This window comes from Peromyscus eremicus, chromosome 14 (assembly GCF_949786415.1).
Source record: "Peromyscus eremicus chromosome 14, PerEre_H2_v1, whole genome shotgun sequence".
Classification (NCBI taxonomy): Eukaryota; Metazoa; Chordata; class Mammalia; order Rodentia; family Cricetidae; genus Peromyscus; species Peromyscus eremicus.
The window spans coordinates 61,719,675-61,747,296 of NC_081430.1; the positions used below are offsets into that span (position 1 = coordinate 61,719,675).

At 41.1% G+C, this 27,622-nt stretch overlaps 1 protein-coding gene, 1 long non-coding RNA gene and 1 gene segment (V, D, J or C); 1 reads left to right on the forward strand and 2 right to left on the reverse strand.

Annotated features, from left to right (window-relative positions):
* Positions 1-27,622, reverse strand: part of LOC131923898 (Ig gamma-1 chain C region secreted form-like) — a 549,642-nt gene that overhangs the window by 207,367 nt on the left and 314,653 nt on the right.
* On the reverse strand, positions 6,689-9,264 carry LOC131923895 (disintegrin and metalloproteinase domain-containing protein 20-like). The gene has a single exon (XM_059279135.1). It carries the CDS (start codon positions 9,197-9,199, stop codon positions 6,899-6,901), a length of 2,301 nt encoding a protein of 766 aa, XP_059135118.1. The 5' UTR covers positions 9,200-9,264; the 3' UTR covers positions 6,689-6,898.
* LOC131923909 (uncharacterized) lies at positions 9,319-27,284 on the forward strand. The gene is made up of 3 exons (XR_009382746.1): positions 9,319-9,563; positions 11,325-11,445; positions 27,039-27,284. It is a non-coding gene; the product is annotated as an uncharacterized LOC131923909 (long non-coding RNA).

The following is a 27,622-nucleotide window of genomic DNA, read 5'->3' on the forward strand; positions in this document are numbered from 1 at the left end:
TCCTACAATTAAATGAGAATGAATGTACAACATACTCAAACTTATGGGACACTATGAAAACAGTGCTAAGAGGGAAATTCACAGCACTAAATACCCACATAAAGAAGTTGGAGAAATCTCACACTAGTGACTTAACAGTACACCTGAAAGCTCTAGAACAAGAGGAATCACCCCTTCATGACGAAGTCTTGGAGAGATCAAGAACACAGGGAACATACCTAAACATAATAAAGGCACATTACTACAAGATGACAACCAACATCAAATTAAATAGAGAGAAACTCAAAGCGATTCCACTAAAATCAGGAACAAGACAAAGCTGTCCACTCTCCCCATATGTATTCAATATAGTACTTGAAGTTCTAGCTAGAACAATAAGACAACAAAAGGCGATCAAGGGGATACAAATTGGAAAGGGAGAAGTCAAACTTTCCCTCTTTGCAGACCATATGGTAGTATGCATAAGTGACCCTAAGAATTCTACCACAAAAGTCCTACAGCTGATAAACTCCTTCAGTAATATAGCAGGATATAAGGTTAACTCAAAAAAATCAGTAGCCTGCTGTGATATTTTCTTTGTGTACCCCAATAAAGCTTATCTAAGGATCAGAGGAAAAAGCCAGCCCCTATAGTAGGCAATTGTAGCACACCCCTTAAATCCTAGCATTTGGGAGGTAGAGCTCCATTTGGATCTCTGTGACTTCAAGGCCACACTGGGAACAGAGCCAGGTGTGGTGGTACACGCCTTAAATTCTAACACTAGTTAACCATAAAGGTCTGGAGGTCTGTACAGACAGACAGGAAGTGACAGTACTGTGCAGAAAGAGGAATTGAGATCAAAGAACAGAAGGACATATTGGCATGGGTATATAGAAAGTAGGTCTCTTTGGAAGCTGAGGGAGGCGTTGGTAAGGTGGGTTTGGCTGTGGCTTGTTCTGTTGCTCTGATCTCTCAGTTTTACCCCAATATTTGGCTCCAGGTTTTTTATTAATAAGGCCATTCAGCAATTTATCTTACATCTGGTGGCCCTACGTTTGTGGCAAGAATTCATTAAAAAGCCACTTGCCTGATGCTTGGGCCTGTGCTGCACTTGGCCAGATGAAAAAGCTGCCTATGGCCTTACATGCCCAGTCTCAGGCCCAAGATGGATGCAGCCAAAGTCTCCACCCAACGTGGGCCAGAGTCTCTTTGGCTCTTTCTCTCCTGGTGGGTGATGAGCTCTCTCTGGATCCCCATCTCTGATTGCTACCACACAAGGTAACTGCTTTCAAATTCCCTCAGACTTCTACTGTTCTTTGCAGTCACCGGACTTGATGTATCAATTAAGATACCTTAAAGGGAGGAATTAGTTAAAAGAGAATTTTTTCCCACATTAAAAAATGGGAAATATTTTTACAATGGAGGAAATTTGGTCTCTGTCTGATAACACATTAGGCAGTCTAAAAAATGGAACAATTAAATGACAGGATAATTGATGTTGATGGGATTGACATAATGTCAATTATGAATATTATTTGTCTGATCATTTTTATTTTAACATTAAAAAGGTTGGTCAATTTGAGTGCCAAGATAAAAGTTTTAGAAAAACTTGTTAAAATGATTTATAGAGAAATTCAGATGCAGATAGAAGAATTTAAAGGTGAACCTATCTCAGCACTGAATTATACTGTTACAGAGAAACAGCCTAAGATTTCCAGATCAAAAACTAATCTAGCCATTAACCTTACAGCACCAGCCAAATGCTGAAGGCTGTGTGCAAACTAACTGGACTCCAGTGGGAATGTCAGATTTGAGGAGATTTAAAGAAGCTATAGTCTCATATGGTATGCATTCTCCATTTGTAAAGCAGATAGATGTTAAACTTGTGGTCAACTTGTAACAGAATTATCTCTCAGGACTGGAAAGATTTGGTTACAGCTGTCCTAGAGGCTGGTCCATAGTTACAATGAATGACCTGGTAGAAAGAGAAGACAAAGACTATAGAACAATGAAGTAGGTCTGAGAAATGAGGTATTGAAATTTCTCAAAATCAACTTCTCAGAGAAGGCTATTATGCTGATATACAAAGACAATTTCTATATAATGACTACACCCTAATTTTATGCCAAATGGCAGCCCTAAATGCATGGGACAGAACTGAAGAAGTAGGAAAGAAAATTGAGTCATTTATGAAAGTTATACAGGGCCCAAAAGAAACCTTCACGGATTTCTTACAAAGGTTATCTTTAGCAGTAAATAGAATGATACCAAATTCAGAAGCTAGACAGATAATAATTGAATCTCTGGCTTTTGAAAATGCCAGTGCAGCATGCAAAAGGGTGATTAGGTCATTAAGGCACAATCAGCACCCTTGGAGGAATGGATCAGAGATAAAATTAATATTGAATCTCACGACCATGATGATACTTGGATAGGAGAGGTGATTTCCAGAGGCTTGAAGAAAAGTCATAATGTCAGATGCATTAATTGCAGTAAACAAGGTACCTAAAAAGGGAGTGTACACAGGGCATTCTTAGAAACAATGTTTCTTCAAGGAACAATGACAACAGAATGCCCCTACCTTCTGGATTATGCAGAAGGTGTGGTAAAGGCAAACATTGGACTAATGAATGTAGATGTACAAGGGACAGACAAGGTAATCCTTTCCCTTTGCCATCAGGAAAGTTCCTGAGGGGCCTCTTGCAGGCTCCCATGGCAAATTCAGTTGAGTTCTTTCCTGCCATTGTAGAAGAAACCTCATCTCAGAGCAAATAAATAACTAAATGCCTACTGTAATAAACCATACTGCTCAGGGTGATAGAACAGCTATAGCAAAGAGAACAAAAATTCAGGAGCAAGCATAAAGTGATTTTTTTTGGGAAACTTCAATAAAGGAACAAAGACCAAAACTAAAAATATGAATAAATGATGTTCTCATGGAAAGTCTTGTAGACACAGTTGTGGATGTAACATTAATTGCATCAGAGTGGGAGTGCAAACTTGTACATGCCACTCTGGAAATCAGTATGGTGACTTCTCAGAAAATTGGGAATCAATCTAACTCAAGACCCAATGATACTACTCTTGGGTATATACATAAGGGATACTCAATCCTAACACAAGGACACATGATCAACCTAGTTCATAGCATCACTATTCGTAATAAGCAGCTCAAACTTCTAAACCTAATTCCACAAACTCTCTCCTTCAGATGCTAATTGGGCTAATGACCCACTTTCTCATCAAAATATCCACTACTACCAGATTGTCCAGTGCTATATGAGTAGAGATGCTGACCCTGGGCATGGAATTTGGGCCCTCTATTTCAAACTCAGTGTGTTTGCCTCAGAAGGTCCTCAATTGGATCTTAATACCTGAAGAGATGATTGCTCCTACTCTGGAACACATTTTTCCCATTGGACAGTTACCCTCCCTTTAAATAAAATAACGTGTCTGAGCCTTTGAATATCACACACACATACACATGAGCGCGCGCGCACACACACACACACAGACACACACACCCCTTTCCAGTCTTCTTTATTTTCTCATCTAAGTCCTCTGCCTTAGGACTCTATCACTGAAGAATGGCTTGCTGGTCCATGTCAATTGGGACCTTATAAGGAAGGGATGGATATTGTTTATGACTCCCTCAGTAAAAAATTCTCACAACAGCAGGGTCCCCTGTGGTCAGTCCTTGCACATCTGTCACAACTTCTATGGCTCTGGTTAGTGGTCATTATGCTAGATGATGTCTGCCTTTCTTGAACATTGGAAGAGCAATATTCAGTCACTTAGCTACTAAGACAGATACATTCTGCACACCTATACATGTAAGGAAGAAAAAGGAGTAAGGTGAACTTTCTATGGTCTGGTTTAAACCAGTTAGTTTTCTTCACAGCCTCCAGAGGGAAGAACTTCAGACTCTCAACCTGCTCAGGAGGCACCACATTCACACCAAAACAGTCAATCCCATTATCCTGCTTAATCCTCCTTGTTTGGTGACCAAGTGGTGGCTGTTTGGTTGCTAGAACTGTCTTCTCTGGGGTTGAGAATCATTAGGGAGTGCAGGAGCATGGGTCAGAGCAGCAATCTCATTCCTACAGTATTGGGGTGTAAATTATCTCCTGTCAGTGCTGGAGGGAACCTGGGGATGAACAGAGCCTAAAGAATGAGGTAACCTGCAGTCTAATGCTGCAGACAACTTTTCTTCATTTTCAGTGTACTTTTGTATGTTGATGCAACAAAGGAGGCAGTGATTCAAGGAAGGTTATTTGAGTTCAGAAAAACATGTGAATAAAAGTTAATTGTTAATAATACCAAATATTAACAGAACAGCCCTTTCCCTGAGCACAATTGTCTGGCATGTACTACAGATTATATCTCAGGGAACACAAAAGCAAGAAAGAAGTTCATATCCAGATTTAGGGCACACTGAAGAAAGATTCTCTGTTTATTGCTCCCTTGTGGGGGCAGCCTCCAGCAGCACAGGGCTCAAAGAGAACCCACAGAGTCAGCATGTACTATGACTTCCTTATCTGAGGGGCTAGGGAAAAGACACCCTCATACCCCATTGGTTATTATTTCCTTATTTATTCTCTCTATTCTTCTACTGTGTACTTCTTTTCTACAGCTTATGTACCAAAACAAAGTTTTTCCAAGCAATATGAAAATTACAATGTGATTACACTCTATTTTTCAAGTGAATAATTATAATAAATACAAATACAAAACATCATGTTTTCCATCTCTTACATGATTGAATGTTGCACATATTACAGATGAAAAACAAATTATCCCAAGAACCCATGTACATTCAATCCCAAGTAACTTGTTATAGATTAACAGTGTGTAAGCAAGGAAGGTATATATAATTTTACTGGCAGGCTGTGTTTTTCATTACAAAGAGAGGACCAATCACTTTAATACTTATCTGGAAAGGTAAACTTGTAAGGAATATTAAAGGAATCCCAAATTTAAACTTTTATATATGAAAAAGAATCAGTCAGCTCTCCTTTAAATCTTCAGGGTATATACCCACTCATCAATAGTTTTTTTTTTTTGTTTGTTTTAATATCAGGAGAATAAGGGCAGAAATGGGTAGAAGGAATTAATCATCACCTTTGGTCATCAACCAATCCTAGCAGGAAAGTACTCAGCTAATGATAAATGGACTGCTTTGTTATTGTTCCTTGACCTTAAAGAGTTCTCACTCAACTATAAACCTTTCTAAAACTTTAGATTGTCTTCTTGGGTTTTTCACCTCAAAGATATTTGACTAAAACATCTTAGTCTAACATTAAGTTATTTTTAAAACTCTGTTTCAACTATGAAGCACTCTGAATCCTGTGAACACATGTCCCAACATTAAGGTTAAAAGAATTCAAACTAGCTGGGCTACTGGGACTCAATTGTTTTTCTTAATTATTAGCCTAAGCCAGAGTCTATATGGCTCCGCAGTAGAAACTCATGTGGTCTAGCTATGTGACACTTCCTTGTTTTAATTTTTGTCATCAAACTCTATTTAAACTAATATTATTATCAACTCGACAGTACAGTTTAAAAAGAAATCATCATAATAATCCACAGGTAAAAGGGCCCAGTAGAACAGGATGTTTCCATAAGATAAACATATTACAGGCAGTGGGGACCACTTCACACCCATTCTCACTTTGCAAAATACCAGGGAAAGATGGCAGCCTCACACATATAAAGGCACAGCGGAGCAGAAGACACTCTGGAAGTCTGTGGTCTCAGGGCCTTGCTGATCTGAAATTCACCCATCAGTGAGTTTCCTCCTGGTGGCTGACACCTGAACTTCAACTGCCATCTGCTGCAGCTCCTACATGGCCAATGACATTTGTCCTGTGCCCTCAGAGCCTTCCTCCAGGAGACTCAGCATACCCTTCTCCAGATTGGGTTCTTTGTGATATTCTGACAGTGGGGCCTTGGGAAGGCTGTTTCCATGAGGTTGTGGGTAGTATGCTTAGTGAGCCATGGATCTGTGTTAACGGTGATGTTCTGAATATCAGTTCCCTGGCTTAGTATGAGGTGATGCTTCTGTGCTCCTATAACACGCCCTCAACTGGATCCCAAGTCTGCCTTCACTCCCTCCATTCCTCTAACCATGTCCTTGAGAATCCTGTCCACAAGCTGTGGGAGAGAGTGCCATCGACAAAGATGGTGACAAGGGGTGGGAGAGAGTCAGTGCTCAGGAACCGCATTTTACAGAGTCACCCTAGATATGTTCTTAAAAGAGATGCAGACAACTTCCTTTAACCAGAGACCAGAGACCTAAGACCCAGAGCAATCCTGGCTCAAGGGCTTCTTCTACTGTAGTGGGTAGCCATTCCAGCTTTGATCTGGAAGTTCCAACCCCCATTGAGACTTCGGCAACTGTCACGCCTACAAGGCGGGGCCAAGGGAGGCGCCTGGAGACCTGAGATCTGGATGGGCTGCACTCGCACTCGGTTTCGGGACCTTGGACGGTGAAGGTGGGCCAAGCAGAGCTCCAGAGAACACCGCTGGACTGTGATACACCTTCCCCAGACCCCGCGACCTACCTATCCCTTAACTTGTAAGTTACGCCATTAAATAAATCTCCTTTTAACTATGTGGAGTGGCCTTAATAATTTCACCAATATTCTACTAACAAGGAACAAGCTTAGGGCAGCTCCTAACAACTTATAAAAAGTACAGATGACACCAATTTGCAATGTTGAAAGATTTATTCCAGTGTGAGCATCAGCAACATATCAAAGACAGATGGCCTCAGAATCCAACACCTCCCGTGGCCGCACAAAGTAGACTCAGGCTCTTCAGAACTGTGGTCTTGAGTTTTACCTTGTCTTCTTACTGACACTCATATTTTCTTTTTATTTCTCTTTATTTTACAGGGGCCAGGAGGCTAACTCATTTTTTACTTTGGCGCTGTGGCTGCAGTTCCATGCCGAAGTAAAGCAGCTTGCAAGTCTTCATATTTGATAGTCTTTGTAGCTGCTACACGAACAGCCATCCCAAAGAGCAATGAGCCTATAAAGACATAAATACGAGCAAAGACCACTCTTACGTATATCACTGGTAGTTGGCTCTGTCTTATTGTGCGCATTTTATGTGGAGGGGGTCCACTGTTTACACTCCCTCCAGGTCCTTCTCCCACGCAGTTTGGAGGGTCCCAACCTACATGACAATGGCAATTCCGATGATTATTGCATACTCCTCTAAAATTGCACTTTTCCGGGGTGCAGTCATAATTCAGTTCAGTAAAAGTTCCATTGCAAGACCCTCGATCACAGAAGTTAGTTTGGGAACACGGAGTACCATGTCTCACCCGTCCAGCATCTGTTGATTCTGTTGAACGATGCTCATCGAGCCCAAAACAGGAAAACCCAGAAATGAGTGACTGATGGAATGAAACATGTTCCTGCAAGTGTGGAAGGTGGGTGACATTGGTACACTGCAACCTTCCACACATCTTATCTCTATCAGCACAAGGTGTGAATAAGAGGCTTTCTTCTGCTCTCTGACAATGTCCAAATCGATACTGTTCCTTATTGATGTCATAGCACTTTTGATTGCCCTCACGAGCACTTGCACCAAAGATTTCCTTGCAATGCATATTGCGATCAGTGCAGTTTCCTTGATAGCAGTAACCCTCTTCTGAGCATGGTGTTCCATCTTGCAGATAAAAGTCTGTTGGGCAATGGAGTCCATTCCCACTACAGTACTCTGGAAGATCACATATGTTGTGGACACTTCTGCAAAGTGTCCCAGCAGGACTGTAGGTGCAGTTTATACAGCATGATTCTCTATCACAAATGCTACCACTTGTGAATCTGCAATTACTCTGGCAGCAGGAATCTGCATAACATGCCTTGTGTGAGCCACAGTCACAGTCCTCACCTTCATTTAGTATCGCATTTCCACAAATACCATAGGTCTTTGATTTATTATAGTAAGTATGACGGTCATAGAAAAGACATGGCATGGTACCGGGGGTATTGAGTATTTGGTTTATCTCTACAAGGGAACAATTGCTGTAAACATCTGTTAGCAGAGGTCTCCTGAACATAACACAGGTGCGCCTTCTCTGGCAAACACAGGAACTCTCATCATCAAAATTCATGCCTAAATTCCTCCCTACACGGTTGGCTACTACAACAGACACAAATACATAGTATCTCGAATTTTGACCAACCCAGGTTAGAGCATTGGAACTACAGATACTCTGTTCCACTGGTCTGACGTTTTCATCTGGGGGTGAATCCCTATTAATTATACTTGAAGCGTCAGGGGTAAATCTGTTATAAAAGTTTGCGATATAGTATCTGTGAGACTCACTTCCTGGTACTGAGGGGTCGTGATTAAATGGATCTTTTACGTTATACACAGTCAAGTAAAAGACATAGTAGCGCATATGGATATTTCTCATATAGGTGTCCATTAAACTGACTAGCGAAAACAAATATGTGCAAATTCTGTCAACATTACTGACTCCTATATATACAGAAAAAGTTGATTGAAAATGGCCTTTTACAGCAGCTGGATGTGTAGCATAGTCTCTACTAGACATTCTGGGCGCCACAGTGAAATTTGTTTGGGAGGAGAGGGGGCCTACGCTATGGTCCACATGCTTCCATTCATTCATAGGCCCGACTGTTTCAGAATCATCCACTATCTGAGAAATAAAGTGCTCAAACCTGTGTGAATCATTGAGGGGCTTGATTTCATAGGCAAGGTCGTCGAACATTATGACCCCATTCAGGCCCCCATAACAAGTATCCAGAGTGACCATGGATTGAGGGATCCCCTCCAGGTAGCCAATATAGTAACAATCTGTAGGGAAAAAGGGATAATCCATTTGTAAGGCTCCTTGGTCATCCTGAGTTGTCAGCAGCAAGTGCCTGGGCCAAATAAGTGTCTTTCTTCTCAGGTGGATGGTGTGTCTCTGGCCCCTGAAACGCAAGCTGTAGGAGAGCCGTCCTGGTGGTTGAAATCCCTTACCATGGTACGTCTCCTTCCGAGGAATGACCACCTCTGATGAGATAAAACGCCATGTGGGACGGCCTTGAAAACAGTGGCTTGGAACCAGGAGCAGCACCCAGAGTGCTAACAGCAACAGGGAGAGCCTGGGAGTCACAGGTCTTTCTACCAGCTTCATGCCCCAGGTCCGAGATAACATCCTGGATGAAGCTAGGCTAAAACCCTCTGCTGTGGCCATGCCCGGTGTAGGAGACACTGACGGTGGACAAAGGGCTTCTTCAGGCTCCTAGCCCTGCTGGTTACCCAGACAACTTGAGGAGTTAGGTAACAATTATTGGGTGTGGCAGGAGTGAGCCTGGTGATGTTAGCTGAGATGGAGGTGAAGCGGGGTCCAAAGCAACATCTACGAAGTCCACCTAGGAGAGAAAAGGCTGAAGAAGCAGAGGTGTCTCCTCTGGACAGGCTCTGGGCATACAACATATCATGACCACATTTTCAGTCATCTGAGTGTATTTGGCTCCCAGTGTTACTCTGGGTCTGTTTCTACAAGTCAATTTTTCTTTTTATTTTGCCTCATATTTCTCACATTTCTGGAAGTTGAGGTAAATACCCTTTAGCTATGATTTTTTTATTCTTCTAACATATTTTTACTTGAGTTTATAGTTAACTATTTACAAATGGTTTTACCTTTTTGGGTTTTACTTGGGAGTTTCAGGATTTCCACATGTTGAATTCTTTGGGATACTGTCTGAAACACCTCGGAACTCTAGAATTTTTAAAAATCCTATCTCTAGTGAGCATACTTTATCTCTGACCCTGTCTTGGTTCCAGCTTCTTGGTCCCCTCCAACCCTTAGTATATTTCCTTCTGGACCATTGGGATTACCTCAAACATGCAGGCTGATCAGTTCTCAGTAGGGGATATGAGCAGCTGACTTTTGTATGAATATACAAGAAGTATGTCACACACTTTTTTCCATTAGGGCTTTCATATCTCTTACTTTTGTAGAAGGAGAAGCATCCCCTGGGTTTCCTCCAAAAATCTCAATAGGGAAAGGGGGAAATAAGTGACACCACCATGGAGTCTCTGACAGGTCCTGAATCAGACACATGACTAAAATCCACAGCCACAGAGACAGGTTGTATGGCAGCAGGCATCTTATATGACATGAGAAAAACATGGAGTTTTATCAGTTTACCTCCTCTCAGAAGTCTCCATCTCCACTAAGTGTACAGGCAAAAAATCCTCTTCAGGACCACTGGAGTCAGATTGCACCTTCCTACCCTCCCAGCCCAGTCTCCAGCCTACTGACCAGCCGGATTCCCATAAATAAGCCTCTGCTGCCGCCCTGTGGTTATAAGCGTCACTGCACCTAATGCCCGTGGGAGGTTCTTCAGAGCAGGGAGGGAGGAAGTGGTTGGATCCCTGTCTGGTTGTGGTAACAGGAGATGAAAGCCCTATTAGGCATTCATCAATTAGGGTGAACGGGATCATGTGCTCTATTATTAGTGACCAATTTGCGGACATGGGCTCATACTGCAGTTTGGGAAAGGCTTTTCAACGTTCATGACCCCTCGTGGTTTCTCTGAGGCTCTGCATGCCACCAGGCTGGACTCCCAAGTCCTATGTGGATAAATGACCACACCAAGCAGGGCAGGGTTTTATGTCTAAAGTGAAGAGTGTAGATGGGGTATTTACACAACTAGGGAGTGCCAGAGACAACCTGTCTAGTCTCTCTCATCTGTCTCTGTCTCTGTCTCTCTCTCTGTCTCTGTCTGTCTGTCTGTCTGTCTGTCTCTCTCTCTCTCTCTCACACACACACACACACACACACACACACACGCACGCACACACACACACACACACACACACACACACACACACACACACGCACGCACACACACACCCTGATCCTACACCAGGCCCAACCCTGTGGGTGGTAGAGCACCTTGGAGTCAGGTCACAAAGGCAGGTCACTTCATGCCCCTGGCACAGATCACAGAGCAGATCTCAGATGCCTCCTGGTGACCAGATTCATCTTTGCATGCTCTGCCTGGACAGCTCCAGAGAACAGGCTTACCCAGCCAAGTGGACTGTCAGGTGCAGGTGACAAAAACAGGCAGAGAGAGATGAGAGGTGAGAAGAGGGAGAGGGACAGAGACAGGGAATGTTAAATATTTACACAGCTGTGTTCCAATCCCTGACCTCTGATACCCACAGCACCAGAGTTCAAACATCACGTTTTGGGGTTGGGCATGGGCAAGTGTAAATACTGGCAGAAATAAAGGGACAGAGATCTGGAGTTTTCATGATGGCTTAGAAGTCTCAGTACTGACCCAACCCTTTCACTGGTCCATTTCCAGCTCCCTTTCGACATGTCCTTGTGTAATTCAAAGACATCAAGCTCCCTGCTTGTTTAGAAAGATCTCAGAGACTGCAACTGTTCCCTAGACAGAGCCCGCTAGCATCCGATTGGACTAAGAGGTGAGTCTCTATGCTCATATCCAAACACCCCAGCCCCTAGGCTTTGGGACCAGGGGCACAACCCTGCACCCCTACACCACCACCCATTGCAAACCCAATTTCAGGCCAGTGGACAGACAAGTCAGACTACCACCATCCCCCATCAGACCTTGTAAACCACAAGCCCCACCTCTCCCAAATCACATCCATCCTCTGAGACTGCAAGTGGTCCCTGAGACAGAGCCTGCCAGTACCCTATTGGACTAAGAAGTGAGTCTTTGTCTAGGTGGGGCACAGGGTCACAGCCCTGTGCCCCCACACCAGCACCTATTGCAGTCCGACTCTCAAGCCAATAGGCAGGCCTCCTGCAGACAGGTTGGACTACTACCACCCCCACCAGACTCTTTATCCAAAAGCCCCATCTCCCCCATATTCCACCCTCCCTCCCAGACTGCAACTGTTCCCTGAGACAGAGCCTACCAGTACCTGATTGGACTAAGAGATGAGTCTCTATCCTCATACCCGAACACACCAACCCCTAGGCTTTGGGCCCAGGGGCACAACCCTGTGCCCCTACACCACCACCCATTGCATCCCGGTTTCAGGCCAGTTGGCAGGCAGACCTACTGCAGACAGGTCAGACTACCACCATTCCCCACCAACCCTGTAACCCACAAGCCCCACCCCTATAAACCCACTCATGCAAAGGTTGTAGCTATTCACTGAGACAGAGCCCATGGGCACCAATTGGATTTAGAGCTGTTCCCTGAGACAAAGAGTCCAATAGCATCGATTAGACCAAGATCTATCCATAGGTTCAAGGTAATATAAAAAATAAGCCACGTAAAGTTGGCTATCACACAGAGAATCTGGATTATGTTTTCTTTGATATTTGTAACTGAAGAAAAACATTTGATTGCAAAAGCTGTTGAGTTATGCCAAAATATATATTTTAAAGGTACCTTGACTTCAAAATTTGGATATAAGGATATGTTGCTTTGGAAAGGAGGCTCTGCTTTTGTTTCCACAGAAAGCCAGAGGCTATGGATTTGTTCCAGATTAAGATACATTAGGTTTGACCAGCCAAGACCCCCTGAAAGGTCTCCGATGACACCATGGCCCAGATAATCCAACATCCAGATCGGATTCAAGGCAACTGGCTCAGACGATACACCCTCACGGACTACTCCATAATCCTAAAATTTTCTTTGTGTCCCCATAAGATACAGCGCCCCCTCCAGCAGGAAGTAGTTAGAGAAGCTACGCCCAAATTCCCAAATATACCAAGCTGGCTTTGGAGATGTGGAAAAGTTAAAACCTTCCTTTAAAAAAAAAAAAAAAGAAAAGGGGAAGTGCTGTGGGATGGTCTGCATGTCAAATGCTCTGATTGGTAAATAAATAAAACACTGATTGGCCAGTGGCCAGGCAGGAAGTGTAGTTGTCATCTGTTAGGGGTTAATTATAAGTTGTAATAGGGTTGGGGGTGGAACGATAAAGTTTAGATTCAGGAATTTCTTTTGGAAAAGAAAAAAAGGGGATAGATAGGATAAGATAATAAAGTAGATTATTGTACCTACTTGTAAACTAATTCAGCAACTATCAGCTTTAGATGATTTGCATTGGTATGGATTCTTGTATATTGATACACATGTAAAATTATTTTTCTATTTCTGTTTAAGTTAATTTATATATTGATAGAAATTCAAAACTGTATTTATCATAGTGTGCATATATATGTTCCTACTTCTGTTTAAAATATCTTTGTATATTCATACAAATGTAATATTATACTTGTCATACTGTATGTATGTTCTATTTCTGTTTAGTATATTTTGTATATTGGTACATATTAAGGACACTGTTGTCATATTACACTATACATTTGTACCTCTGATTAAGACATTTTGTATATTGTCACAAATTTGAGGTCATTATCCTTATACTGTACATCTGTTTACAGATTGTATATTTTTATATGTGAAACATTAGTATTTAAGCTATTTAGTTTGATAATAATTGTAGGTTAATAGTCACCCATGCTTGTCATACTTAAATTCATGTTAGGTCTTCCAGATATACAGAAATACATATCAGGTGGATAGGTAATCTTTGAACCCTTCATAGATCTAGAGAATATATGATTTAAATGTTTTAATAACTTATAATTCTATTGATGTGAGACATAATTGCTCCTTGAAACACCAATATATTCCTGAAGGATGTTGGGCATCAAACACAGTCCATATGGAATTTCTTCTTCTTGGCAAAATGGCCAGTTGGGTAAAGAACTGCCCTTGCCTCCACTGCTGACAGTAAGCAAGCTATCCATTCAAGACAAGCAGGACACAGGGAAGAGTGACTACTGAAACTTGCCAAGACAGGGTAGAACAGTCTTTCAAAATTCCCTCCTTCTAAAAATGGTCTGGGTCTGCCAGCATCCATTGGACTAAGAGGTGAGTCTTTGTTCTCTTAGCCGATCACCCCAGCCTCTAGGCTTTGGACCCAGGGGCACAAAACCAGGCCTCTACACCACCACCTGGTGATGCCCCAGTTTCAGGCCAGTAGGCAAGTTTCCTGCAGGCAGGCTGGACTACCACCATCCCCTACCAGACCCTTCAACCTACAAGCCCCACCCCAGGCCCCAAACAGCTTCTCCCTGAGACACAGAGTTGACCAGCACAGATTGGACTAAAAGCTCCAATGGACCAAGAGCTCCAATTAGACAAAGAGCTCCCATTGGACCAAGAGTTCTGATTGTAGCAAGAGTGACAATTGGACCAAGAGAGGCTCCCTCAGACACAGGCTCCCACCTGCATGAGTGGAAGAATTGGTAGGTAGATGTCAGTGCAAATATACAGTCAACAACATAAAGACCAATATGGCACCACCAGAACCTAGTGTTTTTACATCAGCAAGACCGGAACATCCCAATGCAGAAGAAGGAGATGATATCAACCTTAAAAATGACTTTAAGAAGATGATAGAGGCCTTTAAAGAAGAAATGAAAAATTCCCTTAAAGAAATTGAGGAAAAGACAAACAAAAATGGGAAGAAACCAATAAATCCCTTAAAGATAGCCATGAAAAAGTAATTGAACAGGTGAAGGAAACAGTTCAAGACTTGAAAACTAAAATAGAGGCAATAAAAAAGATACAAACTGAGGAAATACTGGAAATGGAAAATCTGAGTAAACAAACAGGAACTACAGATGCAAGCATAACCAACAGAATGCAAGAGATGGAAGAGTGGATCTCTGGCATTGAAGATATGATAGAGGAAATAGATTCATCAGCCAAAGAAAACACTAAAGCCAACAAAGTCACAACACCAAACATCCAGGAAATCTGGGACACCATGACATAGCCAACATAAGAATAATAGGTATAAAAGAAGAAGAAGAATCCCAATGAAAAGGCACAAAAAATATATTTAACAAAATCATAGAAGAAAACTTTCCCAACCTAAAGAAGGAAATGCCTACGAAGATACAAGAAGCATACAGAACACCAAATAGACTGGATCCCCCCCCCAAAGAAAACCCCAAACCAAAAAACAAAACTCCCCTCACCACATAATAATCAAACCACTAAACATACAGAATAAAGAAAAAATATTAAGAGCTGCAAAGGAAAAAGGCCAAGTAACATATAAAAACAGACCCATAAGAATAACACCTGACTTCTCAATGGAGACTCTAAAAGCCAGAAGGTTCTGGACAGACATTATGAAGACACCAAGAGACCATGGATGCCAGCCTAGACTATTACACCCAGAAAAACTCTCCATAGCCATAGATGGAGTGAACAAAATATTCCATGAAGAAACCAGATATAAACAAAACCTATCCACAAATCTACTCCTACAGAGAGCACTAGAAGGAAAAATCTAACATAAAGAAGTTAGATGCACACTTGAAAACACAGGTAACAGATAAAGGCACACCAACAAATACCAAAGAATGGAAACACACAACACTACCACCAAAAAATAACAGGAATTAACAATCACTGGTCATTAATATCCATTAACACCAATGGACACATTTCGCCTATAAAAAGACACATGGTAACGGAATGGATACAAAAACAAGATCCATTCTTCTGCTGCATACAAGAAACACACCTTAACTTCAAAGACAGACATTACCTCAGAGTAAAAGGCTGGGAAAAGACTTTTCAATCAAATGGACTCAAGAAGCAAGCTGATATAGCTATCCTAATATCTAACAAAGTAGACTTCAAACTCAAATCAATTGAAAAAGATCAGGAAGGACATTACATATTTATCACAGGAAAAATCCATCAAGATGAAGTCTCAATTCTGAACATTTATGCCCCAAATACTAGGGCACCTACATTTGTAAAAGAAACATTACTAAACTTAAATCACACACCAAACCCCACACACTAGTAGTAGGAGATTTCAACACCCAGCTCTCACCAATGGACAGGTCTGCCTGGCAGAAATTTTATAGAGAAATAAGGGAACTAGAGATATTATGACTCAAAAGGACTTAATAGATATCTACAGAATATTCCACCATAACACAAAAGAATATACCTTCTTCTCAGCACCCCATGGAACCTTCTCTAAAACTGACCACATACTTGGTCATAAAGCAAATCTCAACAGATACAAAAGAAATAAAATAACCTTCTGTATTTTTTATTTGTATATTTAGTATTTATATATATATATATTAATTTAATTTAATTTTATTTTACAATACAATTCAGTTCTACATATCAGCCACGGATTCCTTTGTTCTCCCCCCTCCCACCCCCTCCCCTTCCCCCCAGCATACCCCCTATTCCCACCTCCTCCAGGGCAAAGCCTCCCCCAAGGACTGAGATCAACCTGGTAGACTCAGTGAGGCAGGTCCAGTCCCCTCCTCCCAGGCCAAGCCAAGCAATCCTGTATAAGCCCCAGGTTTCAAACAGCCAACTCATGCAATGAGCACAGGACCTGGTCCCACTGCCTGGATGCCTCCCAAACAGATCAAGCCAATTGACTATCACATCCATTCAGAGGGCCTGATCCAGTTGGGGGCCCCTCAGCCATTGGTTCATAGTTCATGTGTTTCCATTTGATTGGCTATTTGTCCCTGTGCTTAATCCAACCTTGATCTCAACAATTCTTGCTCATATAAACCCTCCTCTATCTCACTAATTGGACTCCTGGAACTCCACCCAGGGCCTAGCTGTGGATCTCTGCATCCAGTTCCCTCAGTAGTTGGATGGTGTTTCTAGCATGACAATTAGGGTGTTTGGCCATCCCATCACCAGAGTAGGTCAGTTCGGGCTGTCTCTTGACCATTGCCAGCAGTCTGTTGTGGGGGTATCTTTGTGGATTTCTGTGGGCCTCTCTAGCACTTTGCTTCTTCCTAGTCTCATGTGGTCTTCATTTACCATGGTCTGCTATTCCTTGTTCTCCCTTTGTTCTTGATCCAGCTGGGATCTCCCACTCACCCAAGCTCTCTTTCTCTCGACCCTTGCCCTTCATTACCTCCACTCATGTCCAGATTGTTCATGTAGATCTCATCCATTTCTCTGTCATTGGGTGATCCCCGAGTCTTTCTTGGGGTCCTGCTTTCCAGGTAGCCTCCCTGGTGATGTGAGTAGCAGTCCAGTCATCCTTGTTCCACATCTAGTATCCTCCTATGAGTGAGTATATACCATGTTTGTCTTTCTGAGTCTGGGTTACCTCACTCAGGAAGATTTTTTTCTAGATCCATCCATTTGCCTGCAAACCTCATGATGTCATTGTTTTTCTCTGCTGAGCAGTATTCCATTGTGTATATGTACCACATTTTATTTATCCATTCTTCAGTTGAAGGGCATCTAGGTTGTTTCCAGGTTCTGGCTATTACAAACAATGCTGCTATGAACGTAGCTGAACAAGAGCCCTTGTGGTATGATTGGGCATTCCTTGGGTATATGCCCAAGAGTGGTATAGCTGGATCTTGGGGGAAATTGATTCCAAATTTTCTAAGAAAGCACCATATTGATTTCCAAAGTGGTTGTACAAGCTTGCATTCCCACCAGCAGTGGAGGAGAGTTCCCCTAACTCCACGTCCTCTCCAGCATAAGGTGTCTTCAGTGTTTTTGATCTTAGCCATTGTGACAGGCGTAAGGTGGTATCTCAGAGTCATTTTGATTTGCATTTCCCTGATAATTAGGGATGTTGAGCAATTCCTTAAATGTCTTTCAGCCATTTGAGTTTCCTCTGTTGAAAATTCTCTGTTTAGTTCTATAGCCCATTTCTTAATTGGACTGTTGGGCATTTTGATGTCTAATTTCTTGAGTTCCTTATATATTCTGGATATCAGCCCTCTGTCAGATGTGGGGTTGGTGAAGACCTTTTCCCATTCTCTAGGCTGTTGCTTTGCCTTGTTGACTGTATCTTTTGCTCTACAAAAGCTTCTCAGTTTCAAGAGGTCCCATTGATTGATTGTTTCTCTCAGTGTCTGTGCTACTAGTGTTATATTTAGGAAGTGATCTCCTATGCCAATGTGTTCAAGACTACTTCCTACTTTCTCTTCTAGCAGGTTCAGAGTAGATTTATGTTGACATCCTTGATCCACTTGGACTTATGTTTTGTGCACAGTGACAGATATGGGTCTATTTGCAGCCTTCTACATGTTGATATCCAGTTATGCCAGCACCATTTGTTGAAGATGCTTTCTTTTTTCCATTGTACACTTTTGGCTTCTTTGTCAAAAATTATATGTTCATAGGTGTGCGGATTAATGTCAGGGTCTTCAATTCGATTCTGTTGGTCCACATGTCGGTTTTTATGTCAGTACCAAGCTGTTTTTATTACTATAGCTCTATAGTAGAACTTGAGGTCAGGGATCGTGATGCCTCCAGAGGTTGTTTTATTGTACAAGATTCTTTTGGCTATCCTGGGTTTTTTGTTTTTCCATATGAAGTTGAGTATTCTTCTTTTCAGGTCTGTGAAGAATTGTGTTGGTATTTTGATGGGGATTGCATTGAATCTGTAGATTGCTTTTGGTAAAATTGCCATTTTTACTATGTTAGTCCTGCCTATCCATGAGCATGGGAGATCTTTCCATTTTCTGACATCTTCTTCAATTTCTTTTTTCAGGGACTTAAAGTTCTTGTCATGTAGGTCCTTCACTTGCTTGGTTAGTGTTACCCCAAGGTATTTTATGTCATTTGTGGCTTTTGTAAAGGGTGATGTATCTCTGATTTCCTTCTCAGCCTCTTTGTCAATTGTATATAGCAGGGCTACTGATTTTTTTGAGTTAATCTTGTATCCTGCTATGTTGCTGAAGGTGTTTATAAGCTGTATGAGTTCCTTGGTTGAATCTTTGTGGTCACTCAAGTATACTATCATGTCATCTGCAAATAGGGAAAGCTTGACTTCTTCCTTTCCAATTTGTATCCCCTTAATCTCCTTATGTTGTCTTATTGCTCTGGCTAGAACTTCAAGTACTATATTGAATAAGTATGGGGAGAGCGGACAGCCTTGTTTGTTCCTGATTTTAGTGGAATCGCTTTGAGTTTCTCTCCATTTAATTTGATGTTTGCTGTTGGCTTGCTGTAAATTGCCGTTATTATGTTTAGGTATGTTCCCTGTATTCCTGATCGCTCCAAGTCCTTTATCATGAAGGGGTGTTGGACTTTGCCAAATGCCTTTTCTGCATCTAGTGAGATGATCACGCAGTTTTTTTTTGAGTTTGTTTATATGGTGTATTACATTGATGGACTTTTGTATGTTGAACCACCCTTGCATCTGTGGGATGAAGCCTACTTGATCATGGTGAATAATTGTTTTGATGTGTTCTTGGAGTCTGTTTGCCAGTATTTTATTGAGTATTTTTGCATCAATGTTCATGAGGGAGATCGGTCTGTAGTTCTCTTTCTTTGTTGTATCCTTGTTTGGTTTAGGAATCAGGGTAATTGTAGCCTCATAGAAGGAGTTTGGTAATGTTCCTTCTGTTTCTAGTGTGTGGAACAATTTAAAGAGTATTGGTATTAACTCTTCTTTGAAGATCTGGTAGAATTCTGCACTGAAACTGTCTGGTCCTGGGCTTTTTTTTTTTTTTTGGCTTGGGAGACTTTTAATGACTGTTTCTATTTCCTTAGGGGTTATTGGACTATTTAAATAGTTTATCTGGTCTGTTTTAACTTAGGTATGTGGTACCTATCCAGAAAATTATCCATTTTTTTTAGGTTTTCCAGTTTTGTGGAGTAGAGGTTTTTGAAGTATGACCTGATAATTCTCTGGAATTCCTCAATGTCTGTTGTTATGTCCCCCTTTTCATTTCTGATTTTGTTGATTTGGATGCTCTCTCACTGTAATTTGGTTAGTTTGGATAGGGCTTGTCTATCTTGTTGATTTTCTCAAAGAACCAACTCTTTGTTTCATTAATTTTTTGTATTGTTGTCTTTGTTTCTATTTTATTGATTTCAGCTCTCACTTTGATAATTTCCTGACATCTATTCTTCCTGGGAGACTTTGCTTCTTCTTGTTCTAGAGCTTTCAGGTGTGCTGTTAAGTCACTAGTGTGAGATTTCTCCAACTTCTTTATGTGGGCATTTAGTGCTCTGAATTTCCCTCTTAGCACTGCTTTCATAGTGTTCCATAAATTTGGGTATGTGGTGTCTTCATTTTCATTGATCTCTAGGAAGTCTTTAATTTCTTTCTTTGTTTCTTCCTTAACCCATTGGTGAGTCAGTTGAGCATTATTCAGTTTCCATGAGATTGTAGGATTTCTGTAGCTTTTGTTGTTGTTGAAATCTAAGTTTAAACCATGGTGGTCTGCTAGAACACAGAAGGTTATTCCAATTGTTTTGTATCTGTTGAGATTTTCTTTGTGGCCAAGTATGTGGTCGATTTTAGAGAAGGTTCCATGGGGTGCTGATAAGAAGTTATTCTTTTTTTTTTTGGATGGAATGTTCTGTAGATATCAATTAAATCCATTTGAGTCATAACATAAGTTAAGTCCTTTATTTCTCTGTTAAGTTTCAATTTGGGAGATCTGTCCAGTGGTGAAAGTGGGGTGTTGAAGTCTCCCACTATTAATGTGTGAAGTTTTATATGTGGTTTAAGCTTTAGTAACGTTTCTTTTACATATGTGGGTGCCCTTGTGTTTGGGGAATAAATGTTCAGAATTGAAACTTCATCTTGGTGGATCTTTCCTGTGATGAGTATGTAATGCCCTTCTTGATCTCTTTTGATTGATTTTAGTTTGAAGTCTATTTTGCCGAGTATCAGGGTGGCTACACCTGCTTGTTTCTTAAGACCATTTGATTGGAAAGTCTTTTCCCAGCCTTTTATTCTTAGGTAGTGTCTATCTTTGAATTTGAGATGTGTTTCTTGTATGCAGCAGAAAGATGGATCCTGCTTTCGTATCCATTCTGTAAGCCTATGTCTTTTTATAGGTGAATTAAGTCCATTGATATTAAGGGATATTAATGACCAGTGATTGTTCATTCTTGTTATTTTTTGGTGGTAGTGTGTGTGTACTTCTTTTCTTTGGGTTTTACTGCTGTGTTTTTATCTATTGCCTGTGTTTTCAAGGGTGTATCTGACTTCCTTACGTTGGAATTTTCCTTCTAGTGCTTTCTGTAGGGCTGGGTTTGTGGATAAGTATTGTTTAAATCTGGCTTTGTCTTGGAATGTCTTGTTCACTCCATCTATGATGATTGAAAGTTTTGCTGGGTGTATTAGTCTAGGCTGGCATCCATGGCCTCTTAGTGTCTGCATTACATCTGACCAGGTCCTTCTGACTTTCAGAGTCTCCATTGAGAAATCAGGTGTTATTCTGATGGGTTTGCCTTTATAAGTCACTTGGCCTTTTTCCTTAGCTGCTCTTAATATTCTTTCTTTATTCTGTACGTTTAGTTATTTAATTATTGTGAAGCGAGGGGACTTTTTTGGGGGGGGTCTAGTCTGTTTGGTGTTCTATAGGCTTCTTGTATTTTCATAGACATTTCATTCTTTAAGTTGGGAAAGTTTTCTTCTATGATCTTGTTGAATATATTTCTGTGCCTTTGAGTTGGTATTCTTCTCCTTCCTCTATCCCTATTATTTGTAGGTTTGGTCTTTTTATGGTGTCCCAAATTTCTTGGACATTTTGGGTCATGACTTTGTTGGTTTTAGTGTTTTCTTTGACTGATGAATCTATTTCTTCTACTGTATCTTCAACACCAGATATCCTCTCTTCCATCTCTTGCATTGTGTTGGTTATACTTGCATCTGAAGTTCCCGTTCGTTTATATAGAAATAGAAAATAGATTTTCTATTTCCCACATTCCCTCTGTTTGTGTCTTCTTCATTTTTCGATTTCCCTTTTCAGGTCTTGGACTATTTTCTTCATTTGTTTCATTGCTTTTTCATGATTTTCTTTCAGTGCTTTATTGTTTTTTTCTAGGATTTTATTGTTTTCTCCTGATTTATTTGTCCTTTCCTCTAGTTTGTTATAGCGTTCTTCCCATTTTTTTTGTCTTTTCCTCTATATAAGCCTCTAGCTTCTTCATGATGTTATTCATAAGGCTGTTTTCTTCTACTTCTTCCAATTTTTGATGTTCAGGTCTAGATGTTGGAAGAGGGCTAGGTTCTGGTGATGCTGTATTGCTCTTCATTTTGTTGTATGTACTTCTGCCTTGACGTCTGCCCATCTCCTTGTGGATTCATTCTTAGTCTTATCAGCGCACTTGGTTCAGACAGAGCTGACAGAATCAAGAAGTCTCTCTCTCTTGTCCAGATGGGAGCTCTCTTGTCCAAATGGGAACTCCGGGGCAGGATGGGAATTCTTGTCCAGAAGGGAAGTCCAGGGCAGGATGGACACTCTTGTCCAGAAGGGAAGTCCAGGGCAGGATGGGAGCTCTTGTCCAGAAGGGAAGTCCGGGGGCAGGATGGGAGCTGGGGGCTGGTCTCTAAGTCTCAGGAAGTGGCTGGGGTCTCAGGCAGATGGGCGTGGGGGCAGGGTATTGAGATTGCAGGGTCTGCCTGGGGTCTTGGTGAAGTGGAGCCTTCCTGGTAGGGCTAGAAGGGAACCTGCCCGGTGGCTGGAGCCTGGGGCCAAGTTCGGCAGGTCTTCCCTGGAGTGGCTGGTGCCCAAGGATGGGGTCTAGGCTGAACCTGGACACTTACCTTGGTCCAGAAGGGAAGTCCGAGGCAGGATGGGAGCTGGGGGCCGGTCTCTAAGTCTCAGGAAGTGGCTGGAGTCTCAGGTGGATGGGCATGAGGGCAGGGCATGGAGATTGCAGGGTCTGCCTGTGGTCTTGGAGAAGGGGATCCTTCCCAGTAGGGCTAGAAGGGAACCTGCCTGGTGGCCATAACCTGGGGCCAAGTTGGGCAGGTCTTCCCCAGAGTGGCTTGTGCCCAGGGATGGGGTCTAGGCTGAGCCCTGACACTTACCTCTGGTCCAGCAACCACCTGTATTTTATCAGACTACCATGGCTTAAAGTTAGATTTCAACAACCACAAAAATTACAGAAAGCCTACAATCTCATGGAAACTGAATAATACTCAACTGAATGGGTCAAGGAGAAAATAAAGAAAGAAATGAAAGATTTCCTAGAATTCAAGGAAAAGGAACGTACAACATACCCAAACTTATGGGACGCTATGAAAACAGTGCTAAGAGGGAAATTCACAGCACTAAATACCCACATAAAGAAGTTGGAGAAATCTCACACTAGTGACTTAACAGTACACCTGAAAGCTCTAGAACAAGAGGAAGCAAAGTCACCCAGGAGGAATAGACTCTAGGAATTAATCATTGATAGCTGAAATCAATAAAATAGAAACAAAGAGAACAATTCAAAGAATCAATGAAACGAAGAGTTGGTTCTTTGAGAAAATCAACAAGATAGACAAACCCTTATCCAAATTAACCAAGAAGCAGATAGAGAGAGCATCCAAATTAACAAAATCAGAAATGAAAAGAGAGATATAACAACAGACATTGAGGAAATCCAGAGAATCATCAGGTCATACTTCAAAAATTGTACTCTACAAAATTGGAAAATCTAAAAGAAATGTACAATTTTCTGGATAAGTACAACATACCAAAGTTAAATCGAGACTAGATAAATAATTTAAATTGACCAATAACACCTAAGGAAATAGAAACAGTCAGTAAAATCTCCCAACCAAAAAAAAAAAAAAAAAAAAAAAAAAGAAAAGAAAAGAAAAAAATAAGCCCAGGACTAGATGGTTTCAATGCAGAATTCTACCAGATTTTCAAAGAAGAGTTAATACCTATACCCTTCAAATTGTTCAACATGATAGAAACAAAAGTAACATTACCAAACTCCTTTATTGAGGCTACAGTTACCCTGATACCCAAACCACACCAAGATGCAACAAACAAAGAGAATTACAGACCAATCTCCCCCATTAACATTGACGCAAAAATACTTAATAAAATATTGGCAAACCAGCTCTAAGAACACATGAAGAACATTATCCATCATGACCAAGTAGGCTTCATCCCAGAGATGCAGGGATGATTCAGCATACGAAATTCTGTTAATGTAATCCACCATATAAACAACCTGAAAGAAAAAAAAAACAAAACACATGATCATTTCATTAGATGCTGAAAAAGCCTTTGATAAAATCCAGCACCCATTCATGATAAAGATCTTGGAGAGATCAGGAATACAGGGAACATACTTAACCATAATAAAGGCAATTTACAGCAGGCCAACAGCAACATCAAATTAAATGGAGAGAAACTCAAAGCGAGTCCACTAAAATCATGAACAAGAGAAAGCTGGCCACTCTTCCCATATGTATTCAATATAGTACTTGAAGTTCTAGCTAGAATAATAAGACAACAAATGGAGATCAAGGGAATTCAACTTGGAAAGGAAGAAGTCAAACTTTTCCTCTTTGCAGATGACATGATAGTATACATAAGTGATTCCAAAAATTCTACCAGGAAATTCCTACAGCTGATTACTCCTTCAGTAATGTGGCAGGATATAAGATTAACTAAAATACATCAGTAGCCTGTTGTGATATTTTCTTTGTGCACCCCAAAAAGCTCATCTAAGTATCAGAGGAAAAAGCCAGCTCCTACAGTAGGCAATTGTAGCACATGCCTTTAATACTAGCATTTGGGAAGTAGAGATCCATTTGGAACTCTGAATTCAAAACCACACTGGGAACAGAGCCAGGTGTGGTGGCACATTCCTTTAATTCTAACACTAGTTAATCATAAAGGTCTTGAGGTCTGTACAGACAGACAGGAAGTGACAGAACTGGGCAGAAATAAGAAGTGAGAATGCAGAACAGAAAGATATATAGGCATGGGTATACAGGAAGTAGGTCTCTTTGGAAGTTAAGAGCTGGTAAGGTGAGATTGGTTTTGATTGTCCTATTCCTCTGATCTCTCAGTTTTAACCCCAATATCTGGCTCTAGGTGTTTTTTTTTTAATTAATAAGACCATTTAGAAATTCATCTTACATCTGGTGGCCCTATGTTTGTGGCAAGAATTCATTAAAAAGCCACTTGCCTGATGCTTGGGCCTGTGCTGCACATGGCTAGATGAAAAAGCTGCCTGTGGCCTTACATGCCCAGCCTCAGGCCTAAAATGCACTCAGCCAAGGTCACCACCCCACATGGGCCAGAGTCTCTTTGGCTTTTTATCTCCTGGTGGGTGATGAGCTCTCTCTGGATCCCCATCTCTGATTGCTACCACACTAGGTAACTGTTTTCAAATTCCCTCAGACTTCTGCTGTTATTTGCAGTCACCTAACTTGGTGTGTGAATTAAGATACCTTAAAGGGCAGAATTAGTTAAAAGAGAATTTTTTCCCATGTTAAAAAATGGAAAACATTTTTACAATGGAGAGATTTGGTCTCTGTTTGATAACACATTAGGCAGTCTAAAAAATGGAGCCATTAAATGACAGGCTAATTGATGTTTATGGGATTTACATACTATCAATTAAGAATATTATTTGTCTGATCATGTTTATTTTAGCATTAAAATGGTTGGTCAATTTGAGGGCCAAGATAAAAGTTTTAAAAATCTTGTTAAAATGAATTATAGAGAAATTCAGACCCAGACAGAAGAATTTAAAGGTGAACCTATCTCAGCACTGAATTAGATTGTCACAGAGAAACAGCCTAAGATTTCCAGGCAGCAAACATTAATCTAGCCAGTAACCTTACAGCACCAGCCAACTGTTCAAGGCTGTATACAAGCTAACTGGACTCCTGTGGAAATGTTAGATTTGAGGCGATTTAAAGAAGCTATAGTCTCATATGGTATGCATTCTCCATTTGTAAAGCAGATGTTAAACTCATGGTCAACTTGTAACAGAATTATCTCTCAGGACTGGAAAGATTTGGTTACAGCTGTCCTAGAGGCTGGTCCATAGTTACAATGGTTGACCTGGTAGAAAGAGAAGACAAAGACTATAGAACAATGAGGTAGGGCTAGATGTATTGAAATTTCTCAAAATCAACTTCTGGGAGAAGGCTATTATGCTGATATACAAAGACAATCTTTATATAATGACTATACCCTAATTTTATGCCAAATATCAGCCCTAAGTTCTGTGGGACAGAATTGAAGAAGTAGGAAAGAAAATTTAGTCATTTATGAAAGTTATACAGGGCCCAAAAGAAACCTTCATGGATTTCTTACAAAGGTTGTCTTTAGCAGTAATAGAATAATACCAAATTCAGAAGCTAGACAGATAATAATTGAATCTCTGGCTTTTGAAAATGCCAGTGCAGCATGCAAAAGGGTGATTAGGTCATTAAAGGCACAATCAGCACCCTTGGAGGAATGGATCAGAGATAAAGTTAATACTGAATCTCATGACCATGATGACACTTGGATAGGAGAGGTGATTTCCAGAGGCTTGAAGAAAAGTCATAATGTCAGATGCTTTAATTGCAGTAAACAAGGTACCTAAAAAGGGAGTGTACACAGGGCATTCCTAGAAACAATGTTTCTTCAAGGAACAATGACAACAGAATGCCCCTACCTTCTGGATTATGCAGAAGGTGTGGTAAAGGCAAACATTGGACTAATGAATGTAGATGTACAAGGGACAGACAAGGTAATCCTTTCCCTTTGCCATCAGGAAAGTTCCTGAGGGGCCTCTTGCAGGCTCCCATGGCAAATTCAGTTGAGTTCTTTCCTGCCATTGTAGAAGAAACCCCATCTCAGAGCAAATAAATAACTAAATGCCTACTGTAATAAACCATACTGCTCAGGGTGATAGAACAGCTATAGCAAAGAGAACAAAAATTCAGGAGCAAGCATAAAGTGATTTTTTTGGGCAAACTTCAATAAAGGAACAAAGACCAAAACTAAAAATATGAATAAATGATGTTCTCATGGAAGGTCTTGTAGACACAGTTGTGGATGTAACATTAATTGCATCAGAGTGGGAGTGCAAACTTGTACATGCCACTCTGGAAATCAGTATGGTGACTTCTCAGAAAATTGGGAATCAATCTAACTCAAGACCCAATGATACCACTCTTGGACATATACATAAGGGATACTCAATCCTAACACAAGGACACTTGATCAACCTAGTTCATAGCATCACTATTCGTAATAAGCAGCTCAAACTTCTAAACTTAATTCCACAAACTCTCTCTTTCAGATGCTAATTGGGCTAATGACCCACTTTCTCATCAAAATATCCACTATGACCAGATTGTCCAGTGCTGTATGAGTAGAGATGCTGACCCTGGGCATGGAATTTGAGCCCTCTACTTCAAACTCAGTGTGTTTGCCTCAGAAGGTCCTTAATTGGATCTTAATACCTGAAGAGATGATTGCTCCTACTGTGGAACACATTTTTCCCATTGAACAGTTACCCTCCCTTTAAATAAAATAACATGTCTGAGCCTTTGAATATCACACACACATACACATGAGCACACACACACACAGACACACACACACACACACACACACACACACACACACACACACACACACCTTTCCAGTCTTCTTTATTTTCTCATCTAAGTCTTCTGCCTTAGTACTCTATCACTGAAGAATGGCCTGGGAGTCCATGTCAATTGGGACCTTATAAGGAACGGGTGGATATTGTTTATGACTCCCTCAGTAAAAAATTCTCACAACAGCAGGGTCCCCTGTGGTCAGTCCTTGCACATCTGTCACAACTTCTATGGCTCTGGTAGTGGTCATTATGCTAGATGACGTCTGCCTTTCTCGAAC